Source organism: Canis lupus, chromosome 16 (genome assembly GCF_011100685.1).
Source record: "Canis lupus familiaris isolate Mischka breed German Shepherd chromosome 16, alternate assembly UU_Cfam_GSD_1.0, whole genome shotgun sequence".
NCBI classification, from domain to species: Eukaryota; Metazoa; Chordata; class Mammalia; order Carnivora; family Canidae; genus Canis; species Canis lupus.
Genome location: NC_049237.1, coordinates 23,544,190 through 23,565,301, shown reverse-complemented (window position 1 = coordinate 23,565,301; position 21,112 = coordinate 23,544,190). Strand labels below are relative to the sequence as shown.

The following is a 21,112-nucleotide window of genomic DNA, read 5'->3' as shown; positions in this document are numbered from 1 at the left end:
GTTAAATCATCTGTGTTAATAATAAATCTGGAAAGTTTTATTATGGAAAGTTGGCTTTGTTTTGTTTTGTTTTTTAAGATTTTATTTATTTATTTAAGAGAGAGAGAGCATAAGCAGAAGGAGCAGCAGAGGCAGAGGGAGAGACAGGCTCCCCACTGAGCAGGAAGCCTGAGTGGGACTTGGTCTTAGGACCATGACCTAAGCCAAAGGCAGACGCTTAATTGAACCACTTAGGCATCCCTATTCTAGAAAGTTGCTTTTGACCTCTTTGACCTCTTTAAAGTGTTGTTGTTTTTTTTTCCACTTGAGATGTGGAGTGGCTATTAGTGCATTCTCAGGTAGAATTCTGCTCTTCTCACAGGAGAGAAGCAGCGCTTAGCTCAGAGTTAGTCCCTACCACTTCTGTCATCATGCTGGCAGATGTGGAGCGTGAACAGTGACTTGTTCAGCTTCACAGTTTGTTCATTCCTGCACTAATAACCAGCCCTTGACTTTTCGGTTACCCAAAACTGGGATTCTTCCTTTCCTCTGACTATACCCTCCTTTTTCTCCTCATTCCTTCTACCCACTGCATTTTGCCTTTAACCCCTCTCTGTTGTTTCTATTGATAATTGGACAGCTCTCTTGTGGCCCCATTTTCCAGCTTACTCAGCCTGCCCAGCAGCCATTTTAACTGTGTCCTCATCACCACCATTTTTCCTTATGCTGAAAGCTTGTCAGGCCCACTTCAGATACCCAAAAGTTTTTTTTTCTCTATTGCAAATTAACCAGGGCCAGCTAAAGACAGTTACATATCTTTCTCATTTTTTCTTTTTTTTAATGAAGGTATAATTGACATATATAACATTATGTTAGTTTCAGGTATACAACCTAATGATTTGATATTTGTATATTCTGTGAAATCACCACACAAAGGTTAATTGACGTCAATCATGTATAGTTATGAAATTTGTTCCTCTTATGATGAGAACTTTTAAGATCTAGTCTCAGCAACTTTCGATATGCAGTACGGTATTATTAACTATAGTCACCATGCTGTACATTACATCCTTGTGACTTGCTTTGTATCTGGAAGTTTGTACCTTTCAACTCCACCCATTTTGCCTACCCCCCATATCCTACTTCTGGCAACTACCAATCAGTTCTCTGTATCTGTTAGCTGGGTGTTTTTGTGTTCTTATTTTTTTGTTTTGTTTTGTCTTTAGATTCCACATACAAGTCAGATCACACAGTATTTGTCTTTCTATGTCTGAGTTATTTCAGCTAGCATAATGCTCTCTCAAGGTGTATAAAATATCAACAAATGGCAAGATTTCATTCTTTTCGTGGGTAAATAATAAATATATATATATAATATATAAATATAAATTATATATGTATATATGTTATACACACACTCCACAACTTGTTTATCCATTTATCAATTGATGGAAACTTAGGTTGTTTCCATGTCTTAACTATTGTAAATAATGAGGGCATAGTTATCTTTTCAAGGTAATATTTTCATTTTCTATGGATAAATTCCCAGAAGAGCAATTGCTGGATCATATGGCATTTCTGTTTTTAATTTTGTAAGGAACTTCATACTGTTTTCCATAGTGGCTGTACCAAATTACATTCCCACCAGCAGTGCACATGGGTTCCCTAGTCCATATCAGCACGACTTTTTAACTCTTGTCCTTTGGATAACAGCTGTTCTAACAGGTGTCAGGTGACATCTCATTGTCATCTCATTGTTTTGAGGCTATGGTTTTGATTTTCATCTCCCTTATAATGAGTGATGTTGAGCATCTTTTCATGTGTCTGTTGGCCATCTGTTTGTCTTCTTTATAAAAATGCCTATTCAGATCTTCTGCCCATTTCTTAATTGTTGCTTTTGCAGTTGAGTTGTATGAGTTCTCTGTTTTTGATATTAACCCCTTATCAGATGTATGGTTTGGAAATATTTTCTTCCATTTAGTACGTTGCCTTTTCCTCTTGTTCATAGTTTCCTTTTTTTTTTTTTTTAAGATTTATTTATTTATTCATGAGAGACACAGAGATAGGTAGGCAGAGACATAGGCAGAGGGAGAAGTAGGCTCCTCACAGGGAGCCCGATGTGGGACTAAATCCTGGATCCCGGGATTAGGGCCTGAGCTGAAGACAGCCACCCAACTGCTGAGCCACCCAGCATCCCTTGTTCATAGTTTTCTTTGCTGTGTAAAGCCTTTTAGTTTAAAATAGTCAGTGCTAGAGTTGTTTATATATTATATATGTCTTCACACACACAAAATTATTTCTGAATGTAATTGTATTCTTTTTGCTGCTTGGTAATCCTTTCATTTATCTCTAATCAACTGTATGAGTTTTCCCAAAATTTTAAGAATCAGACTAAGCCTTAATTCTTTAACTCTCAGCTCCTTTGTCATCAAGAAAGACCATCTTATGTAGACTTACACATTTGTTTCTTTGCCACCTATAAACCTGTTTTAACCTTATTTTTGTGTATGTTGTTGACCTAGCAATTTTGCTCTAAAAATTTACCCTAATGAGTTAAAGCATTGTTTATAATAGTGAAATTTAGAAACAGCCTAAAAGTTAGCAGTCTTATTCAACTGTATACTGGAGGGCCATTGAAAAGAATGAAGTATATCTTATATATTTGACATGGAGAGTTGTGTATGTAGTATCATTAAGTTTAAGAAGTTAGTGACATTGGGCAGCCTGGGTGGCTCAGCGGTTTAGCGCCACCTTCAGCCTAGGATGTGATCCTGGAGACCCAGGATTGAGTCCCACGTTGGGCTCCCTGCATGGAGCCTGCTTCTCCCTCTGCCTGTGTCTCTGCCTCTCTCTGTGTCTTTCATGAGTAAATAAATAAAATCTTACAAAAAAAAAAGTTAGTGACATTGTAATAAACACTCTTGGCAAGTTAAGAATAGGAGGAAACTTCCTCAACCTAATAAAGGATGGCTATGTAAAACCTATAGCTAACATCATACTTAGGATGAATACTAAATGCTTTTCCCCTAAGATCAGAAACAAGACAAGAATGATCACTCTTTTTTTTTTCTATCTTGTTGTTATTACTTACTAAATATAGTGAAATCAATAATTCTGTACATCAGTGCTCATCAAGATAAGTGTGTTTCTTAATCACCATTACTTATTTTTTCCATCACCCCCAACCCACCTTCCCTCTGGTAACCCATCTATTCTCTGGGGTTAAGTAAGAGTCTTTTTTTTTGAGCAAGAGTGAGGGCAAGGAGGACAGAGGGAGAGAGAGAATCTTAGCATTATACTCTCTAGTTCCATCCACGTTGTTGCAAATGGCAATATTTTGTTCTTTTTTATGGCCAAATAACAGTCCATTGTGTATATATACCACCTCTTCTTTATCCATTTATCTATCAGTGACGTGGGTTGCTTCCATAATTTGGCTGTTGTAAATAATGCTACAGTAAGTGTAACAGTGCATATAAGGACACCTTGCCATTTCTATTCACCATGATATCAGAGGTTCTAAGCAGTGCAGTCAGGCAAGAAAAAGAAATGCAGTCAAATTGGAAAGGAGGATGTAAAAAAAACAAAACAAAACCATAGAACTAGTAAATGAGTTCAGCAAAGTCTCAAGATACAAGGTCAGTATATAAATCCAGTTATAGGGGTGCCTGGGTGCTCAGTGGTTGAGCGCCTGCCTTTGGCTCAGGTGGTGATCCCAGGGTCCTGGGATCAAGTCCCATATCGGGCTTCCCGTGGTGAGCCTGCTTCTCCCTCTACCTATGTCTCTGCCTCTCTCTCTGTGTCTCTCATGAATAAATAAATAAAATATTTAAAAAAATAATAATAATAAATCCAGTTATATTTCTGTGTACTCCCAGTAAACAGAAAATGGAATTATAGTAGTATCATAAAGAATAAAATGCTTAGGAATAGGTTTAACAAAGAAGTGTTAAGACTTATACACCGAAAAGTATAAATCATTGCCAAGATAAAGATCTAGATATATGGAGAAATAGTCCATGTTCAGGTATCAGAAAGTTCACTCTAGTTAAGATTGCAGTTCTCTTTATTAATTTAAAGATTCAGTATAATCCCAATCAAATTCTAAGCAGACCTCTTTTATAGAAATTGACAAGCTGATCCAACAATTTGTATGAAAATACCAAGGAGCTAAAAACCAAAAAAAAGTCTTGGAAAGCAAAAGGTTGAAGAACTCACACATTCTGATTTCAGAACTTACTATAGAGCTACAATAATTGAAAAGCATGGAATTCACATAAGGATAAACATCTAGAGACCAATATAGTATACCACATGAATAGAATGGAGGAAAAAAACACCTGATCAATTGATGCAGAAAAGGCATTTGACAAAATCTAACACCTTTCATCGTAAAACATACACACAAAAAAACATGAAAAGCCTCAGTAAATTAGAAGGACAACTAGAAAGGAAATTTCCACAACACAGTAAAGGCCATATATGAAAAACCCATGGTGCACACCATACTCAGATATGGTGAGTATCATTCATAGCTGGTGAATGATACCAGCTACTACAACTTCTGTACTTCTATTCAACAGAGCACAGCATGTTCTAGCCAGAGCAATTAGACCAAAAAAATTTAAGTCAATTGGAAAGGAAGAGCTAAAACTATCTCTGCAGATGGCATGATCACAAAAGCAAAAAATACCTATTAGAACTAATCAAATGAATTCAGCCAAGTTTGAGGAGACAACTCAGTTATGTTAGCTGCAAAAATAATTCTGTGTGCGCACACTAATAATGAACAATACAAAAAAGGAAATTAAGAAAAGTTTATTTACAATAAGATCAAAAAGAATAAAATACTTGGGAATAAATTTAACCAAGGAGGCAAGCCTTGCACCCTGAAAACTATAAACCTATTGTTGAGATGATTCAGTGCAATCCTTATTAAAATATTATTGGCATTTTTTTTTTTTTTTTTTTTGCAGAAATAGAAAAACCTATCCTAGGAGCACCTGGGTGGTTCAGTGGTTGAGTGTCTGCCTTTGGCTCAGGTCGTGGTCCTGGGACTGAGTCCCATATTGGGCTCGCCAAAGGGAGCCTGCTTCTCCCTCTACCTATGTCTCTGTGTCTTGCATGAATAAATAAACAAAATCTTTAAAAATAAAAGAAAGAAAAACCCATCCTAAAATGCATATGGAATGTCAAGAGACTCAGGTTAGCCAAAATAGTCTTGAAAAAAAAAAAAAGTTGGAGAATTCACCCTAATTATTTCAAAACTTAATAAAATGGTAGCAATCAAAGCAGTGGCTATGGGTATAAGGACAGACCTATAAACTAATGGAATAGAACAGAGAGCCCAGATAGTGAAAAGTCAACCCATAAAATGGGGAGAAAATATTTGTGAATCCTATATTTAATAAGTGATTGATATCCAGAATATATAAAGAATTTATACAACTCAACAACAGCAAAAAACAACTAAGCTCACAAATTGTCAAAGGACTTGAATAGATATTTCTCCAAAGAATATACACAAATGGCCAAAAAGCACATGAAAAGATGTTCAATATCAACATCGTTAGGGAAATGCAAATCAAAACCACAGTGAGATGGTTCATATCCATTTGGAATGGATTATTACCCAAAAAAGAGAAAGAAAAATAATTCTTGGGAGTCCATGGAGAAATTGGAACCCTCATGCATTGCTGTAAGGAATGTAAAATGGGGAGCCTCTGGTGGAAGAGTCCTGTTCTTTAATAAGTTAAACTTACTGTATGATCCAGCAATTCCATTTCAAAGTAAATATCCAAAAGAATTTAAAAATGAAAAAGGACTCAAGCAGATGCTATTTCACAATATCCAAAAGATGGAAACAACCTAAATGTTCCTCATCAGATGAATGGTTCAAGAAAATCAAAATGTTGTGTGTGTAATGGGTATTATTTGGTCATGAAAAGGAATGAAGTTCTGGTAAATTCTGCTACACGTTTGAGATTTGAAAACATTAAGCTGGCAGACGACGCCGCCCCAGAGCCGCCCTCACCGTCCAGCCATGGTCAACCCCACCATGTTCTTTGACATCGCCATGGATGGCGAGCCTTTGGGCCGCGTCTCCTTCGAGCTGTTTGCAGACAAAGTTCCAAAGACAGCAGAGAACTCTCGTGCTCTGAGTATGGGAGAGAAGGGATTCGGTTACGAAGGTTCCGGCTTTCACAGGATTATCCCAGGATTTATGTGCCAGGGTGGGGACTTCACACGCCACAATGGCACTGGCGGCAAGTCCATCTACGGGGAAAAGTTTGATGACAAGAACTTCATCCTGAAGCACACGGGGCCTGGCATCTTGTCCATGGCCAACGCTGGACCCAACACAAACCGTTCCCAGTTTTTCATCTGCACTGCCAAGACTGAGTGGTTGGACGGCAAGCATGTGGTTTTTGGCAAGGTCAAGGAGGGCATGAACATCGTGGAAGCCATGGAGCGCTTTGGGTCCAGGAATGGCAAGACCAGCAAGAAGATCACCATCGCCGACTGTGGACAGATCTGATGAATCTAACTCTTGTTTTATCTGAACTTCCAGACCATTCCTTTAGCTCAGGAGAGTGCCCCTCCACTCCCACCTGCTTGAAATAGCCCAGAGTCTCCGCACTCTCACCGCAGTTCTGCAGACTCCGTGGTTCCTTTCCCCAAGTCTAGCTGGATTGCAGAGTTCAGTTTATGATGATGAAATAAAACCTAAACTACCAAAAAGAAAGAAAGGAAGGAAGGAAGGAAGGAAGGAAGGAAGGAAGGAAGGAAGGAAGGAAGGAAGGAAGGAAGGAAGGAGAGAGAGAGAGAAAGAAAAAAGAAAGGAAAGAAAGAAAGAAAGAAAGAAAGAAAGAAAGAAAGAAAGAAAGAAAGAAAGAAAGAAAGAAAGAAGAAAGAAAGAAAGAGAAAGAAAAGAAAAAAGAAAAGAAAAGAAAACATTACGCTAAGGAAAGTAACTCAGGCACTGAAGGATAAATACTGGTATTGTCACACTTATATGAGGTATCTAGGCTGTTCAGGTTCATTGAGAGACAGAAAGTATAATAAAGGTTATGAGGGGCTAAGGAAGAACAGAGTAGGGAGTTATTTAATGGTTACAAAATTTATGTTTTGGGGTGAAGAGTTTGGAAATAGGTAGTGGTGATGGTTCCACAGCATAATGAATGTAGTTGCTACCACTCATTTGTACACTTCAAGATGGTTAAAATGATGATGATAACATAAGGCAACTTGTATGGTCTTTTACTTAACTAAAATGAAGATTCTAAATGTTAAAATTAATGCTTAAAGTAAGGTTTCATGTAAAACTAAAGGAAATCAATGTGCTTTCTCTTTATTTTACTTTTATATTTTTTAAATTTAAATTCAGTTAATTAATGTATAATATCGATTTCAGAGTCGGAGCCAGTGTCCCATCCGTCTTATATAACACCCGCTGCTCATTACATCACGTGCCCTCCTTCATGTCCAACACCCAGTTACCCCATCCCTTCACCCACCTCTACTCCAACAACCCTCAGTTTGTTTTCTATGATTAAGAGTCCTTTATGGTTTGTCTGATTTCATCTCTCTCTTAAACCTTGTATCAATGTTTGTATATTTATAGGCTTAATGCCTCTGGGAAGTCAAGAATCTTCAGATAGTCTGGCAGCAGAGATTGTTACACCTGAAATCAGGTAAGGAGATCATGAAATACAGTTGTATTGTGTAACATTCCTGGAGGAAACTTAACCCCTCTACAATATAAAGAGGATCAGGTTTTTCTAAATATTTTATTTATATATTTGAGAGAGAGAGCACAGGCAGGAGGAGCAGCTGAGGGAGAAGCAGACTCTCCACTGAGTAGGAAGCCTGACGTGGGGCTCCATCTCAGGACCCCAGGATCATGACCCGAGCCAAAGGCAGCCGTTTGAACTGGCTGAGCCATCCAGGCACCCCTCCAAGGATCACTTTCTTATTATTACTAACACTTTCAACATGAACTCCGTATTTAATGTCCATGTTTTCAGCATGTTAGAAGCTTTCTTAATTTGGCGCAAGAGACTTGATTGTCCCACTTCAGTAGGACAGTTTTTCACATATTCATAACAAACCCATATATTCGTGGTTGGGTATCCTTAGCAGACATTTAGCAGTGAAAACATTTGGCTTAAAGACAAAGGTTATGGGCAGCCCCAGTGGCGCAGCAGTTTAGCGCTGCCTACAGCCTGGGGCATGATCCTGGAGACCCGGGATCGAGTCCTGCGTCGGGCTCCCTGCATGGAGCCTGCTTCTCCCTCTGCCTGTGTCTCTGCCTCTCTCTCTGTGTGTCTCTATGAATAAATAAGTAAATAAATAAATAAATCTTTAAAAAAATAAAAAGACAAAGGTTATGCCTAACCAACAGCCTGTGAAGTAATTAGTCATTAATATTTATCTTTTGGGACACCTGGGTGGCTCAGTGGTTGGGCGCCTGCCTTTGGCCTGGAGCATGATCCTGGAGTCCCGGGATTGAGTCCCACATTGGGCTCCTTGCGTGGAGCCTGCTTCTCTCTCTGCATGTATCTCAGCCTCTCTCTCTATATCTCTCATGAATAAATAAAAATCTTTAAAAAAATATTTTATCTATTAACTGCATGAAATGGTCTGGGAAAGCTATATTGGAGTAGACAGAAGTATATCCCCATCTCTACTACTCTTCCCTCAATATTACCTTACATTCTTATTTAGTCATAGTGTTTTTAAAATTCTGTTTATTTCAATATACCTGGCTTGATATGTAAGAATGAAAAGTTAGGGGGAGAAGCATCAAGTATCCAACAGAAGGAGAATGATTAACCCTGAATATTGGTTTACCTTCTTTGGGACTGTTTGCCCCCATTTAAAATAGACCGTGGTCTTGATTTTTCATAACATTTTTGAGGGTATTAAATGAAATAATGGTTGTCTAAGAACTTTATGAACTCTGAAAGTTACCATAGGCATTCAGTATATATAAATGACATTATTTATATATATTGTAAATGAATAATAATGAATGAAAACTCTTAATTTATGTTGTTGGCACTTATTTAAGGAGGATAAACAAAAGGAGTATAATGCAACACCAACACTGGGAGCACCTTGTATATCTCACTTATCTACCATCTGATGTGGTACTTTATTTTTGGAGGAATAATATTTGTAGAATGAATAAACATTTATTATTTATAAATGCTTCTAAGTACATGACTATGCCAAAAAAATAAAAAACAATTTTTTTTTTTGGGGGGGGGGACCTGGGTGGCTCAGTCAGATAAGTGTCTGACTCTAAATTTCCACTCAGCAAATCATGATCTTAGGGTCATGGGCTCAAGCCTTGTGTCAGGCTCTATGTTAGGTGTGGAATCTGGTTAAGATTCTCTCTCTCCCTGTCCCCCTCCTCGCACTCATACATGTATGCCTCCTCTATCTCATTAATAAAGAAATAAATAAAAATTAAAACAAGGAGGCTTTTAGGTTATGCAGTTGGATTTTTAACCTGAGGAAAAAGAAAATTGATAAAGATTCAACAAATAAAATGGCTTTTTTTGAGAATGACTCAGTACAAATTTAAATATACTGTTTCCCGAAAAGCTGTCAAGAAAAAGAAATGGTAAAAGAGATGAGATACAATATTGTTTTAGTTGAAGGTGTACAACATGATGATTTTTTTTTAATTTTATTTATTTATTCATGAGAGACAACGGAGAGGCAGAGACAAAGGCAGAGGGAGAAGCAGGCTCCATGCAGGGAGCCCAATGTGGGACCTGATCCCGGACCTCCGGGATCATGCCTTGAGCCAAAGACAGACGTTCAACCACTGAGCCACCCAGGTGTCCGCATGATGATTTCATATATGTCTATAATGTGAAACGATCACCACAATAAGTTTAGTTAACATTCATCACCACACATAATTCTTTTTTTTTTTTTTCCTCTTGTGGTGATACAACTTTTCCTTTGAGCAGTTTGGCAGAATGTGGATATTGTCTACAAAGGTGCCTATCTCTTCAGTGCTTGGGTGACTCGGTTAAGCATCTGCCTGCAGCTCACGTCATGATCTCAGGATCCTGGGATCAAGCCCCATGTCAGGCTCCCTGCTTAATGGGGAGTCTGCTTTTCTCTCTGCCCTTTTCTTTGTGTTCTCTCACTCTCGCTCTCTCTCTCTCCTCTCACACACAAAAATAAATAAATAAATAAATCTTAAATGTGCCTGTGTCTCAACCCCTAAGTCACCTTTCTAGAAATTAATCCTAAGGAAATAACCAATAAAGCTGATTGTTACTAGCATGTTAAAGCTCAAAATTAGTAACAGTCAAATTTGAAATAATTGGGTATTGATTAAATAAATAACAATTCATCTATATTGTTTAACTTGTCATTTAAAGTATTATCATTAACATATAATATTTAATGATATGAAAAGATTGTGAATAAGTGTAAATAGCAGATATAGCTCTGATAATAACAGCTTGTTAGCAAGAATACAATTTAACATTTTTATTGGAATGGGGGGACTGCATATCTTGAAGGCATTCTTCATTGAATATTATATCTTGACACCAAGTAATTGGCATTTCAAGAGCAAAGGATTAGAGATTGTATTTTTGGATACAAACCAAAGAACAAATACATCAATGAACTCCTAGCTTAAACATTTAAACCAAAAAGAAAAAAAAATTTGATATCATTCATTATAAATCATGGTATTTGGATGTTTGGATGCTGTTATCTTCAGATTATTCATTCTGAAAAGAAAGTACTCAAGACCTGAAATGTAATGTCTTAGCCAGTTACAAGAGCTAAATTCTTTGCAGGTATTTTGTTTTTCATTTCTGTCCTATGTATTAAATCTGTAATTGTGCATAGCTGGATTTTATAACGATATTGTTTTGATGTGCCACATAATCAGGCTTTTTTTTTTTTTTTTTTTTTTTTTGCTAATTTAGGGAGAAACTTATTCGTCTTCAACATGAGAATAAGATGTTAAAAATTAACCAAGAGGGTTCAGACAATGAAAAAATCGCCTTATTGCAGAGTCTTCTGGATGATGCAAATCTGCGCAAGAATGAGCTGGAGACAGAGAATAGGTAGGAATGTATATAGATGGCAGCATGTAAACACCGGTTTTCTCTGTTTTCTTTGATTTTGATTACCTTAAAGATTTGAATTATATTTTGAAAACTGATAATATGTTATTCCATTCCATTTTAAGAGGACTTTAATCCATTGTGGAAAAGTATTGTGCCTCTTTACAACAACATTTCCTCTTTATTTCCCCTTTTCTCTTTCTAATTAAAACTAGAGGATTAAAAAACCTGATCATTCAATCTTTCACAATTTCAGTTGTATATATTATCAGATTAATAAAGTTTATCCTGTTTTTATAAGCTAAGGTATTGAAGGATCAGTTAATATGAGAAAAATAGGATCCATCAAAACTGAATTGACAAGAGCTTCCCCCCCTCCTCCCCACAAACAAGAGCTTTTAAAAAAAAAACAAGCTCTTATTTCTTGGGACCCTGAAAAAATGTCTTTCATCTTATAAACAATTATGAGAATTTAGAATCTGCAAATTATACAAGAAAACCACTTTTCTGCTTCTAAGTTTTCAGTGTATTGCATTAGGCAGTCATTCAAAGCTACTTTATAAAGCAGTAGCTTACTCTGGAAAGGACTAATTTTATATCCTGTTGTGACAATCTTTCTTTTCTTTTTTGGAAATGTTTCTTAGATACCAAACATATGTCTTTTCCTTTCCTTACTGCTGTGATACACTGTTATTTTTGAGGGATTTGACATTTTTATTAATGGTTTCATAGTTTGCCTGATATTACAGATTCTTTATTATGTCTTATTGATTTGGTATTTCCCAGATATGAGTCATTCTTGTGAGTCAGTACTGTTAGGACAATTTTACATGTCCTGCCCTTCTTGGCACCTTAAGTTTTAAAGCTGCTGAGGTAGAATCAGCAAGCAGTATAAATACCAGGATGATTAGTAGAGCATAATTAAGTATAAATTAAAGGAAAATAGTTTTATATCAGTTGTAAGAGCATAGAAAATGAGTACTTTTAAAAAATACTTAGAAGAAGTTTTAAATGAAAAGAGGAGAAAGGGAATTGCAGAAATCAGCTGGCAATCATGCGGTCCCACACTGAGAACACCCTGTTGACCTCCATCATCCTTTGCCTCTGGGCTCTATTGTAGCCATCGTACAGGAAGCCCTTCTCTGTACCCTAATTTTTTTCCAGTAAATTGACACCCACAACTTCCTTTATAATGCTTTGCATTGTTTCTCACAGGCCTTACAGCTATCAGTCTTCTCTCATCAGAAACAAAACAACTACTTGTCATTGACACAGCACTCATGTTGTAGATGACAGATTACCTCCTAAATCCTGATGACATTTACAGCTGTTTACAACTTAGTATTGTGTTTGTTCTTTTTACTCATTTTATCTTACTTTATGTTTTCATCATGATCAGTGTACACTTTAATCCCAATCCTTTCTTTCCTGCCTTCCCACATCCATTCTCCTTCTGATAACCATCAGTGTGTTCTTTATAGTTAAAAGTCTGTTTTTTTGGTTTGTCTCTTTTTTCTTTGCTCATTTGTTTTGTTTCTTAAATTCCACGTATGAATGAAATCATATAGTATTCGTCTTTCTCTATTTCACTTAACATTATTCTTTCTATCCATGTCATTGCAAATGGCAAGGTGTCATTCTTTTTTATGACAGTTATTCCATTTTATATATACCAACTTTTCATCCATTCAGCTATCAGTGGGCATTTGGCTATTTCCATAGTTTGGCTCTTGTAAATAATGCTGCAATAAACAGAAACCTGGCCGGCTCAGTCAGTTAGGCGTCTGCCTTCAGCTCAGGTCATGATCTCAGGGTCCTGGGATGGAGCCTCACATCTGGCTCCCTGCTCAGTGGGAAGTCTGCTGCTCCCTCAGCCCCTTCCCCTGCTCATGCACGTGCATGCATGCTCTCCTCTACCTCTCAAAAGAATAAATAAAATCTTAAAAAAAAAAAAAACTTGGTTTCATTGATCTGTTCTAATGGTTTTTTTAGTTTGTATATCATTTAAAGCTGCTCTGATCTTTTTTATTTCATTCCATTTCCTGGGTTTGGGTTTTGTTCTTCTTTTTCTCTTATGTGAAAAGTGAGGTTATTTGAGATTTTTCTTCTTGACATAGACCTATATTAGTATAAACTTGTTCATAGAACCACTTTTGCTGCATCCCAAGGATTTGGGACCATTGTGTTTTCATTTTCATTTGTTTCCATGTAATTTTGATTTCTTGTTTGGCCCATTCGTTGTTTAGTAACATGATATTTAACCCTTACGTATGTATGCTCTTTCCAGATTTTTTCTTGTGGTTAATTTCTAGTTTCGTAGCATTGTGGTCAGAAAAGATTTGTGGTATGACTGATTTTTTTCATTTGTTGAGGGACCTGTTTTCTGGCCTAGTACGTGATCTGTTCTGGAGAATATTTCATATGCACTAGAAAAGAATGTGTATTCTGCTGTTTTGGATGGAATGTTCTGTCATTCAGCCACACTTTCCTTCTTGATTTTTTTTTTTAATTTTCTAATGTTTTATTAAGATGTTTGCCAAACACACGAAAAAGTAGAATGAATAATGGAATATGCTTATGCACCAGGCACCCAGGGTTCACATAAATTAAAATTTTGCCATTTCGGATTCAGATATTTTTAAGGAAAACACACTTCAGAAACAGTTGGTAGCCCCTATGGTTTCCATTCCTAAAGCTCCTTCTCCTCTCTCCTTCCTCCTTCCTTCTTCCTTGCCTCCTAGAGGAGACTATCATCCTGTGGTTGGAGCCTTCTTGATTTTTTATTAGGATGTCATTCAAGCCACTCTTCCCTTCTTGATTTTCTGTTTGGGTGATCTATCCATTAATGTAAGTGGGTGTTAAAGTCCCCTACTGTTATTGTATTACTAGAGATTAGTTCCTTTATGTTTGTTATTAAATGTTTTATGTATTTGGATGCTCCCATGTTGGGTGCATAAATTTTTTAAATTGTTATATCCTCTTGTTGGATTGTCTCCTTTATTATTAAATAGTGTCCTTATCTCTTGTTACAATCTTTGTTTTTGTTGTTATTGTTTAAAGATTTTATTTATTTGAAAGAGAGAGAAAGCACAAGTAAGGGAGAGGGAGAGGCATCCGCCCCACTAAGCAGGGAGCCCAGCACAGAGCTTCGTCCCAGAACACTAAGACCATGACTTGAGCCAAAGACAGATGCCCAGTTGACTGAGCCACCTAGGCACTCCCACAGTCTTTGTTTTAAAGCTACCTTTTCCATTATAAGTTAGCTACTCTGACTTTCTTTTGACATCCATTTGCATGATCAATGTTTCTCCATCCCCTCACTTTCAATGTGCATGTGACTTTAGGTCTGAAATGAGTCTTCTGTAGACAGCATCTAGATGGGTCCCCCTTTTTTTTTTTTTTTAAGATTTTATTTATTCATGGGATCCCTGGGTGGCGCAGCGGTTTGGCACCTGCCTTTGGCCCAGGGCGCGATCCTGGAGACCTGGGATCGAATCCCACATCGGGCTCCCGGTGCATGGAGCCTGCTTCTCCCTCTGCCTATGTCTCTGCCTCTCTCTCTTTCTCTCTCTGTGACTATCATAAATAAAAAAATAAAAAGATTTTATTTATTCATGAGAGACACAGAAAGAGAGGCAGAGACTTAGGCAGAGGGAGAAGCAGGCTCCCTGTAGGGAGGCTAATGCAGGACTCGATCCCAGGACCCCAGGATCACAACCTGAGCCAAAAGCAGACACTCAACCACTGAGCCACCCAGGCACCCCAGATGGGTCTTGTTTTTCTATCTACTCTGTCACCCTGTTTTGATTGGAGCATTTAGTCCATTTATACCAATGTAATTATTGATACATGTGTATTTATTGCTATTTTGTTACTTGTTTTGTGGCTGTTTCTATAGTTTTTCTGTGATCTTTTCTTCCTTTGTTCTATTACATGGTTTGTTGGCTTCTTTAGTGATATATTTGGATTCTTTTCTCTTTATTCTTTGCATACCTATTACTGATTTTTGATTTGTGGTTATCATTAGGTTTGTATATAATATCTTCTGCATATAGCAGTTTATATTAAGTTTAAACCCATTTTCTTCCCCCCCCCACCCTATCTTTTAGGCATATGGTGTCATATTTTACATCCTTTCCTTTTATGAATCCTTTGACTGATTTTTACAGAAATATTTATTTTTACTACTTTTGTGTATTTTACTTTTCATGCTCCCTTATGGCCTTTCCTTTCCACTCAGAGTCCCCTTTCTGGGGACTTGTATTTGTTCTTGTATTTCTTGTATTCTTGTATTTCTTGTAGGGTTGGTTTAGTGGTCATGAATTCCTTTAGCTTTTGTTTGTCTGAGAAACTCTTTATCTCTCCTTTTGTTCTGAATGACAGTCCTGCTGGATAGAGTATATTCTTGGCTAGAGATTTTTTCCCTTTCAACACTTTGAGTATATTATGCCACTCCTTATGTCCTGCGAGGTTTCTGCTGAAAAATCTGCTGATAGCCTTATGGGGTTTCCGTTGTATGTAACTGTTCTTTTCTCGCTGCTTTTAATTTTTTTTTTCTTTATCCCTAACTCTACCCATCGTATTATATGTGTTTGTATGGATCTTTCTGGGTTGGATTTTTGGCGGGATCTCTGTGCCGCCTGGATCTTGATATCTGTTTCCTCCCCCAGACTGGGCAAGTTTTCAGCTGTTATTTCTTCAGATGAGTTTTCTGCTCCCTCAGTTCTCTCTTCTTCTTCTGAGATCCCTATAATGCAGATGTTATTATGTTTGATGGAGTTGCTGAGTTTTCTAAGACTACTATCAATTTGCTTAATTTTCTTTCTTCTCCTTTGCTTAACTTGGTTACTTCCCATTGCTCTTTCAGGTCATTAATTCATTCCTCTACTTCATCTAGCCTCCTATTACATCAAGTGTATTTTTAATTTCATTTATTGTATACTTCATTTCTGATTGGTTCCTTTTTAATGCTGTGTAAGGGTCTCAATGATGTCCTCCATTCTTTTCTCAAATTCAGTGAGTTTCCTTATTGTCATTATGTTATATTCCTTGTCAGGCATATTATTACATATGTCTCTCTTGCTTTGGTTTCTTGCTGTGGTTTGGTCCTGTTCTTGTATTTGGCAAATATCTCTGTGTCTCCTCATTTTGCCTTATTTTCTGTGTCTATTTCTGGTGGAAAGTCAGCTACTTCTCTTGCTCATAATGATAATAGCCTTATGAAGAAGATGTCCTGTATTGCAGTATCCCCTGTTCCCCAGGGCCTGGCACTTCTTGGAGTTTCTCCTACATGTGTGCTCTGCTGTTGAGTTTTGACCTCTTTTTCCTTCATTCCCATTGTCTATAGATATTCTCTTTGCCTATTTGTGGGCAGTGTTTGGTCCCCAGCAGGGATGGGGAGTGTTTTAACAAGGGGTGTAGTGGTGTGCTTGTGAAATGAGATCTGCCTCACAAGTGAGACCAGAGGTCCCACAAAACACACAGGTTAGGAGATGTGGTGTTAGCAGGGCTTGTGCCAGTCTTCTGCGGGAGGGGGCCTGCAGCACTAGGACTAAGAGGAGCGTGACTGTGAGGGGTGGAAACATGAGGCAGTGCTTGGTGCAAGGAAGTTAAATAGGAGTGGTGGCTATGTGTTTGTGCTGGAAGACAAGCGAAGAGAAATGGTACTTGCCAGTTCCCTTATTCCTGGAAGGGTCTGTGCCTTTTTGGGACACATTCCAAGAGGAGCAAATCAGTGTCCCTCGAGTCTGCCCTTGGCATTTTTCAAGCTGCTGGTTCTATACTGTATCTACACTGCTGTTGGTCATGCTATCTTTAAGGGTTGGGGCACTGCTTCCTATTGCAGTCAGGGCTCTACCAGAGCCAAGCTCACCAATAGCTTCACTTGTGTATTTATGTATACTTCACGCTTTAACAGTTATATTGCTTTGTTCATTTGTCTATTTGCCATTACTGGACATTGGAGTTGTTTTTAGATACTTACAAGGAACATCTTGATATGGACTTACTATATTTTATATTTTTATTATTATATATTTATATTTTGTTATCTTTTATGGTAATTACCAAGGCCTAATAGGTTTACAATATTTGTTGACTAAATAATTTCAAAAGTGGCTAAGTTGAACTACTCTAATAGCTTGAAATATATTTCCATATTACTTTCTGAAAAAATTGAACAAAGCTACAGTGTCACTAGTAATGTATTTGTGTATCTCCCCATATAAAATATAGGTTTTCAGATATTTCCTTCACTATTTAAAAAACACCCAAATTCCTCAATGTGAGAAATATCAGTTATTACTATAGATTTGATTGAATTTTTAGTGTGATTTTCACTAATTATAGAACTTGGAACATTTATAGTAAGAATTTCTTAGTTTATTTAGTAAAAAAATAATGGCTTATTGAATTTTCTGGCTGTTTCCATCCTAAGTACTCATTGTCCTGTTTTGTCATTAATTCAGGATGGTCAGGCTTCACTGACGTGTTTCCTATTAAAATAACCAGTCATCTCTTAAATGGCCAATCTAACGTGAGCATTTAAGACTTTATCTTTCTTGGGATGCCTGGGTGGCTCAGCAGTTGAGCATCTGCCTTCGACTCAGGTCATGATCGCAGGTTCTGGGGATCCAGCTCCACATTAGGCTCCTTGATCTGCAGGAAGCCTGCTTCTCTCTCTCCCTCCTCTGTTCCCCCTGCTTGTGCTTTCTGTCAAATAAATGAATAAAATCTTTTTTAAAAAAATCTTTTTTTAAGTAGGCTCTAGATATGCCATTCTTGACCTCATTTATACCCTCTTATTTTTTTGTGGGCTTTGGACATGGTGAATTCTGTCTTAAATCCGCTTTCCACCCTTAATCACTTAAGTATTTTTATTTCTTATTCTGGTCTCAGTTCAGTCAAGCCTAACTCCTCCACACAATTAGGTAAGGTTCTTGCTGCTTCAAGCAGTCATTAGTCCTTTTTGGGACCTCTATGTACTATGTGGAAGTATTTATCTTGTATTTTAATATTTGGCTTCCTCACTAAATTCCTTGAGTACAGGGATCTTTTTTTTTTTTTAAGATTTTATTTTATTTATTCATAGAGACAGAGAGAGAGAGAGAGAATGAGAGAGAGAGGCAGAGACACAGGCAGAGGGAGAAGCAGGCACCACACAGAGAACCTGACGTGGGACTCGATCCCGGGTCTCCAGGACCACACCCCAGGCTGCAGGCGGCGCTAAACCGCTGCGCCACCGGGGCTGCCCAGGGATCTTTTAACATAGGGCTGAGCATAGTGCCTGATACATAGCTTGAATAAAAATGTATTGAAGTGAGCTTCAAATAATTCGATATGTGTAAACAAGTATACTTGTGCAACAAAATATGTCCACTAAACTACCATATTTGAAATCATCATAGAAATTTTAAGTAAACAAAATATAACCAACTAGAACAGTGAGCTCTACTATTTATCTTAACATGAGGGTTTGTTTTGCGAGTTATGCTGTCTCTCTAACCAATATGACGACCTAGGGAGAAGGTATAATTAAGTCTGGATTTGGAAAATTATTATTCATTTGATTTCTAGGCTGGTAAATCAAAGACTTCTGGAAGTACAGTCACAAGTTGAAGAATTGCAAAAGTCTTTACAAGATCAAGGCTCAAAAGCAGAAGATGTAAGTTTTAACGTGTGCCAACTATGGTGCAACAGTTTCACAATGTTATTTTTTAATTGTCTCTATCAAAATAATTTATAATTACATTGGTAATAGAAAAGAAGCAATATTTTCTTTTTACTAACATTCCTTATGAAAAAGACCAGACAGTACTTCATTGTTTTGGAATCACTCGGCTAGGAATTAGAAGTTTATTTGTAGTTAATAACTAAGGAATTAATTGGTGGTGGTTTTCATTTGTTTGCCTTAGAAAGTAGGGAAGCTACTTTTTTTTTTTTTTAAGTTTTTATTATTCACTTACATACATTAACCTCTACACCCACTGTGGGCCTCAAACTCATGACCCTGAGATCAAGAGTCACATGGTCTTCTGACTGAGCCACTCAGGCTCCCCAAGGCTTTGTGTTATAAATGGACTCATCTCAGTATTCAGAATATAGGGTTTTTCCTTCAGGTCAACAACAGCAAAATGCTAGTAGAAATTAGCATGTTCAAGTAGAAATTTTTTATGTGTAATTTATATTTTTAAATATAATGCTATCCCTAAAAATAACCATCTCAGAATTTCTGAATCCTTCTTACTATCCTCAGCCCTGCCCCACTCAAATATAAGTTCAGTGAGCTTTTTTAATATTCCCTTATACTTTGCATATCTGTCATAGCCTTGCCTGCTTGACTGGCATGCTCACGTTAGAATGTACTAAATGTGTTGAACCAGAAGAACTAGATGGACTTTCATGTTTTCATACTCACTGTCTAAATTATCACAGTGCTTATGAAGCACATAGTCTGAGTATCTAATGAAGTGTCAATTAAATTTTGCAAATCCTTTACATTCAATAAGCAGTATACGGTGGAACTACAACTGTAGAGTGTTCAAAAATAGTGTAAAGAGGAGGAAAGAAAGCCTTAATTTTAGTGATCAATCTTTGCTTCAGACAGTTGGCTCTTGTTTAATTATTGCTGGTGTAATTTTCTATAAACTCTGGCTTTTGAGTATAAATCTACATAGTTGCTTTCACTGATAGTCTTTTTGGAGAATTGTCAGAACCATAGATATATCATTTCTATCCAGCCTTGTTAATGTAGGAGCGTATGAAAACAAAAGGAACCAATGAAGGGACCAGTCTATTACTCAAAACCTGTGAATATTAGATAAAAAAGCTCATCATTGACCTAATTTTATAAGTTTCATAAATATACATCTATCTTCTATTAGCAGTATGCTCTTCCTAAGATCACTGACTTTAGTTTGTTCTTCAATTAGTGTGTTGGTAGTCCTTCTTAGATCCCAAATTGATTCCTAGTTCCTAAAATTGTCACCAACATCTAAACTACCTTAATTCCCTTATTAAAATGGAACTAGTTTGAAATATCATGGTTTACTTTTAAACATGTTTTTAATCCAGAATGCTCAACCAGAAAGAGGTGAAGCAAAACAACATTAGTGTATTAAAATCTCAGTCTAAGTAAGAGGATATTAGAGATGAACCAAAGTGATTTCTTCAGTAAAATCACTAGATCCCTTAAACTAAGGTAAATATAAACTTTGTTTACAAAACTTTGAGGAGACTTTTTGTTGATTTGTTATGGAAGAGAGGGGAAGGGCATGTGGTCCGTAGGAATGGCCGAAGAAGTCATATCAGCTCTACCTTAGTGTTACAGTCATAGCTATTATACATACTTGATTCACTTACTTGTAGCAGAACGTACAGAAGGAGTTTATTCTGTTAAAAAGTAATTTCGCATAGCCTGATTTAGGTATCACTGTGGTGGTAATGAAATCTAATTAAATATGCTGTGTGTCATTAAAGAGAATATATACTTCAGAAGTGAAATGCTAGCCCTGAAAGTACCCTTTGCATAAGTTAGTTTATTTAACTGCCCAGATGCTAAAGAAATGTGTTGCTCTAAATTCTTAGATATATCTCCTTAGAGTTCTTTTATATATATATAGAAAAGATTCAGATAGGAACTTCCTTTATTGTGATATACCTCAAAATGGTGAGAAGAAATAAATGGTGTGGTTCTTTCCCCCAGCAAATGTTTGATGTTTTTGTCTTCTCTTTCACTAACCTATAGTGCTGCATCTCAGGAATATGTAGTACGTAGGACAACCAACCAGATGGAACTGATCCTCTCTGAAGAACGGCATAATTTCTGCCTATTTCTGTTACCAAAAGCATAGTCCTTTCATGTGACCCTAAGTCAGAGAGTAGGATGGTTTACACATTTTTATTATTATTTTTATGTCATTTATCTTTAGCATGGAAACAGAAAAAGCATTGTTATATCCAGTCATATGGATAATTTGAGCTAGCCACAGTGTATAAAACTCAAGAGAACAAGACAGGATGAGGAG

General features: G+C 37.0%; 1 protein-coding gene and 1 pseudogene across 2 annotated transcripts in view; both read left to right on the top strand.

Annotated features, from left to right (window-relative positions):
- HOOK3 (hook microtubule tethering protein 3) overlaps positions 1-21,112 on the top strand; it is a 109,519-nt gene that overhangs the window by 71,511 nt on the left and 16,896 nt on the right. For both annotated transcript variants that reach the window (XM_038559913.1, XM_038559915.1), the window contains exons 14-16: positions 7,604-7,673; positions 10,947-11,087; positions 18,663-18,750. In XM_038559913.1, the coding sequence (XP_038415841.1) occupies positions 7,604-7,673; positions 10,947-11,087; positions 18,663-18,750 (299 nt within the window). The remainder of the gene's footprint in view (positions 1-7,603; positions 7,674-10,946; positions 11,088-18,662; positions 18,751-21,112) is intronic.
- PPIAP6 (peptidylprolyl isomerase (cyclophilin A) pseudogene 6) lies at positions 5,991-6,713 on the top strand (annotated as a pseudogene).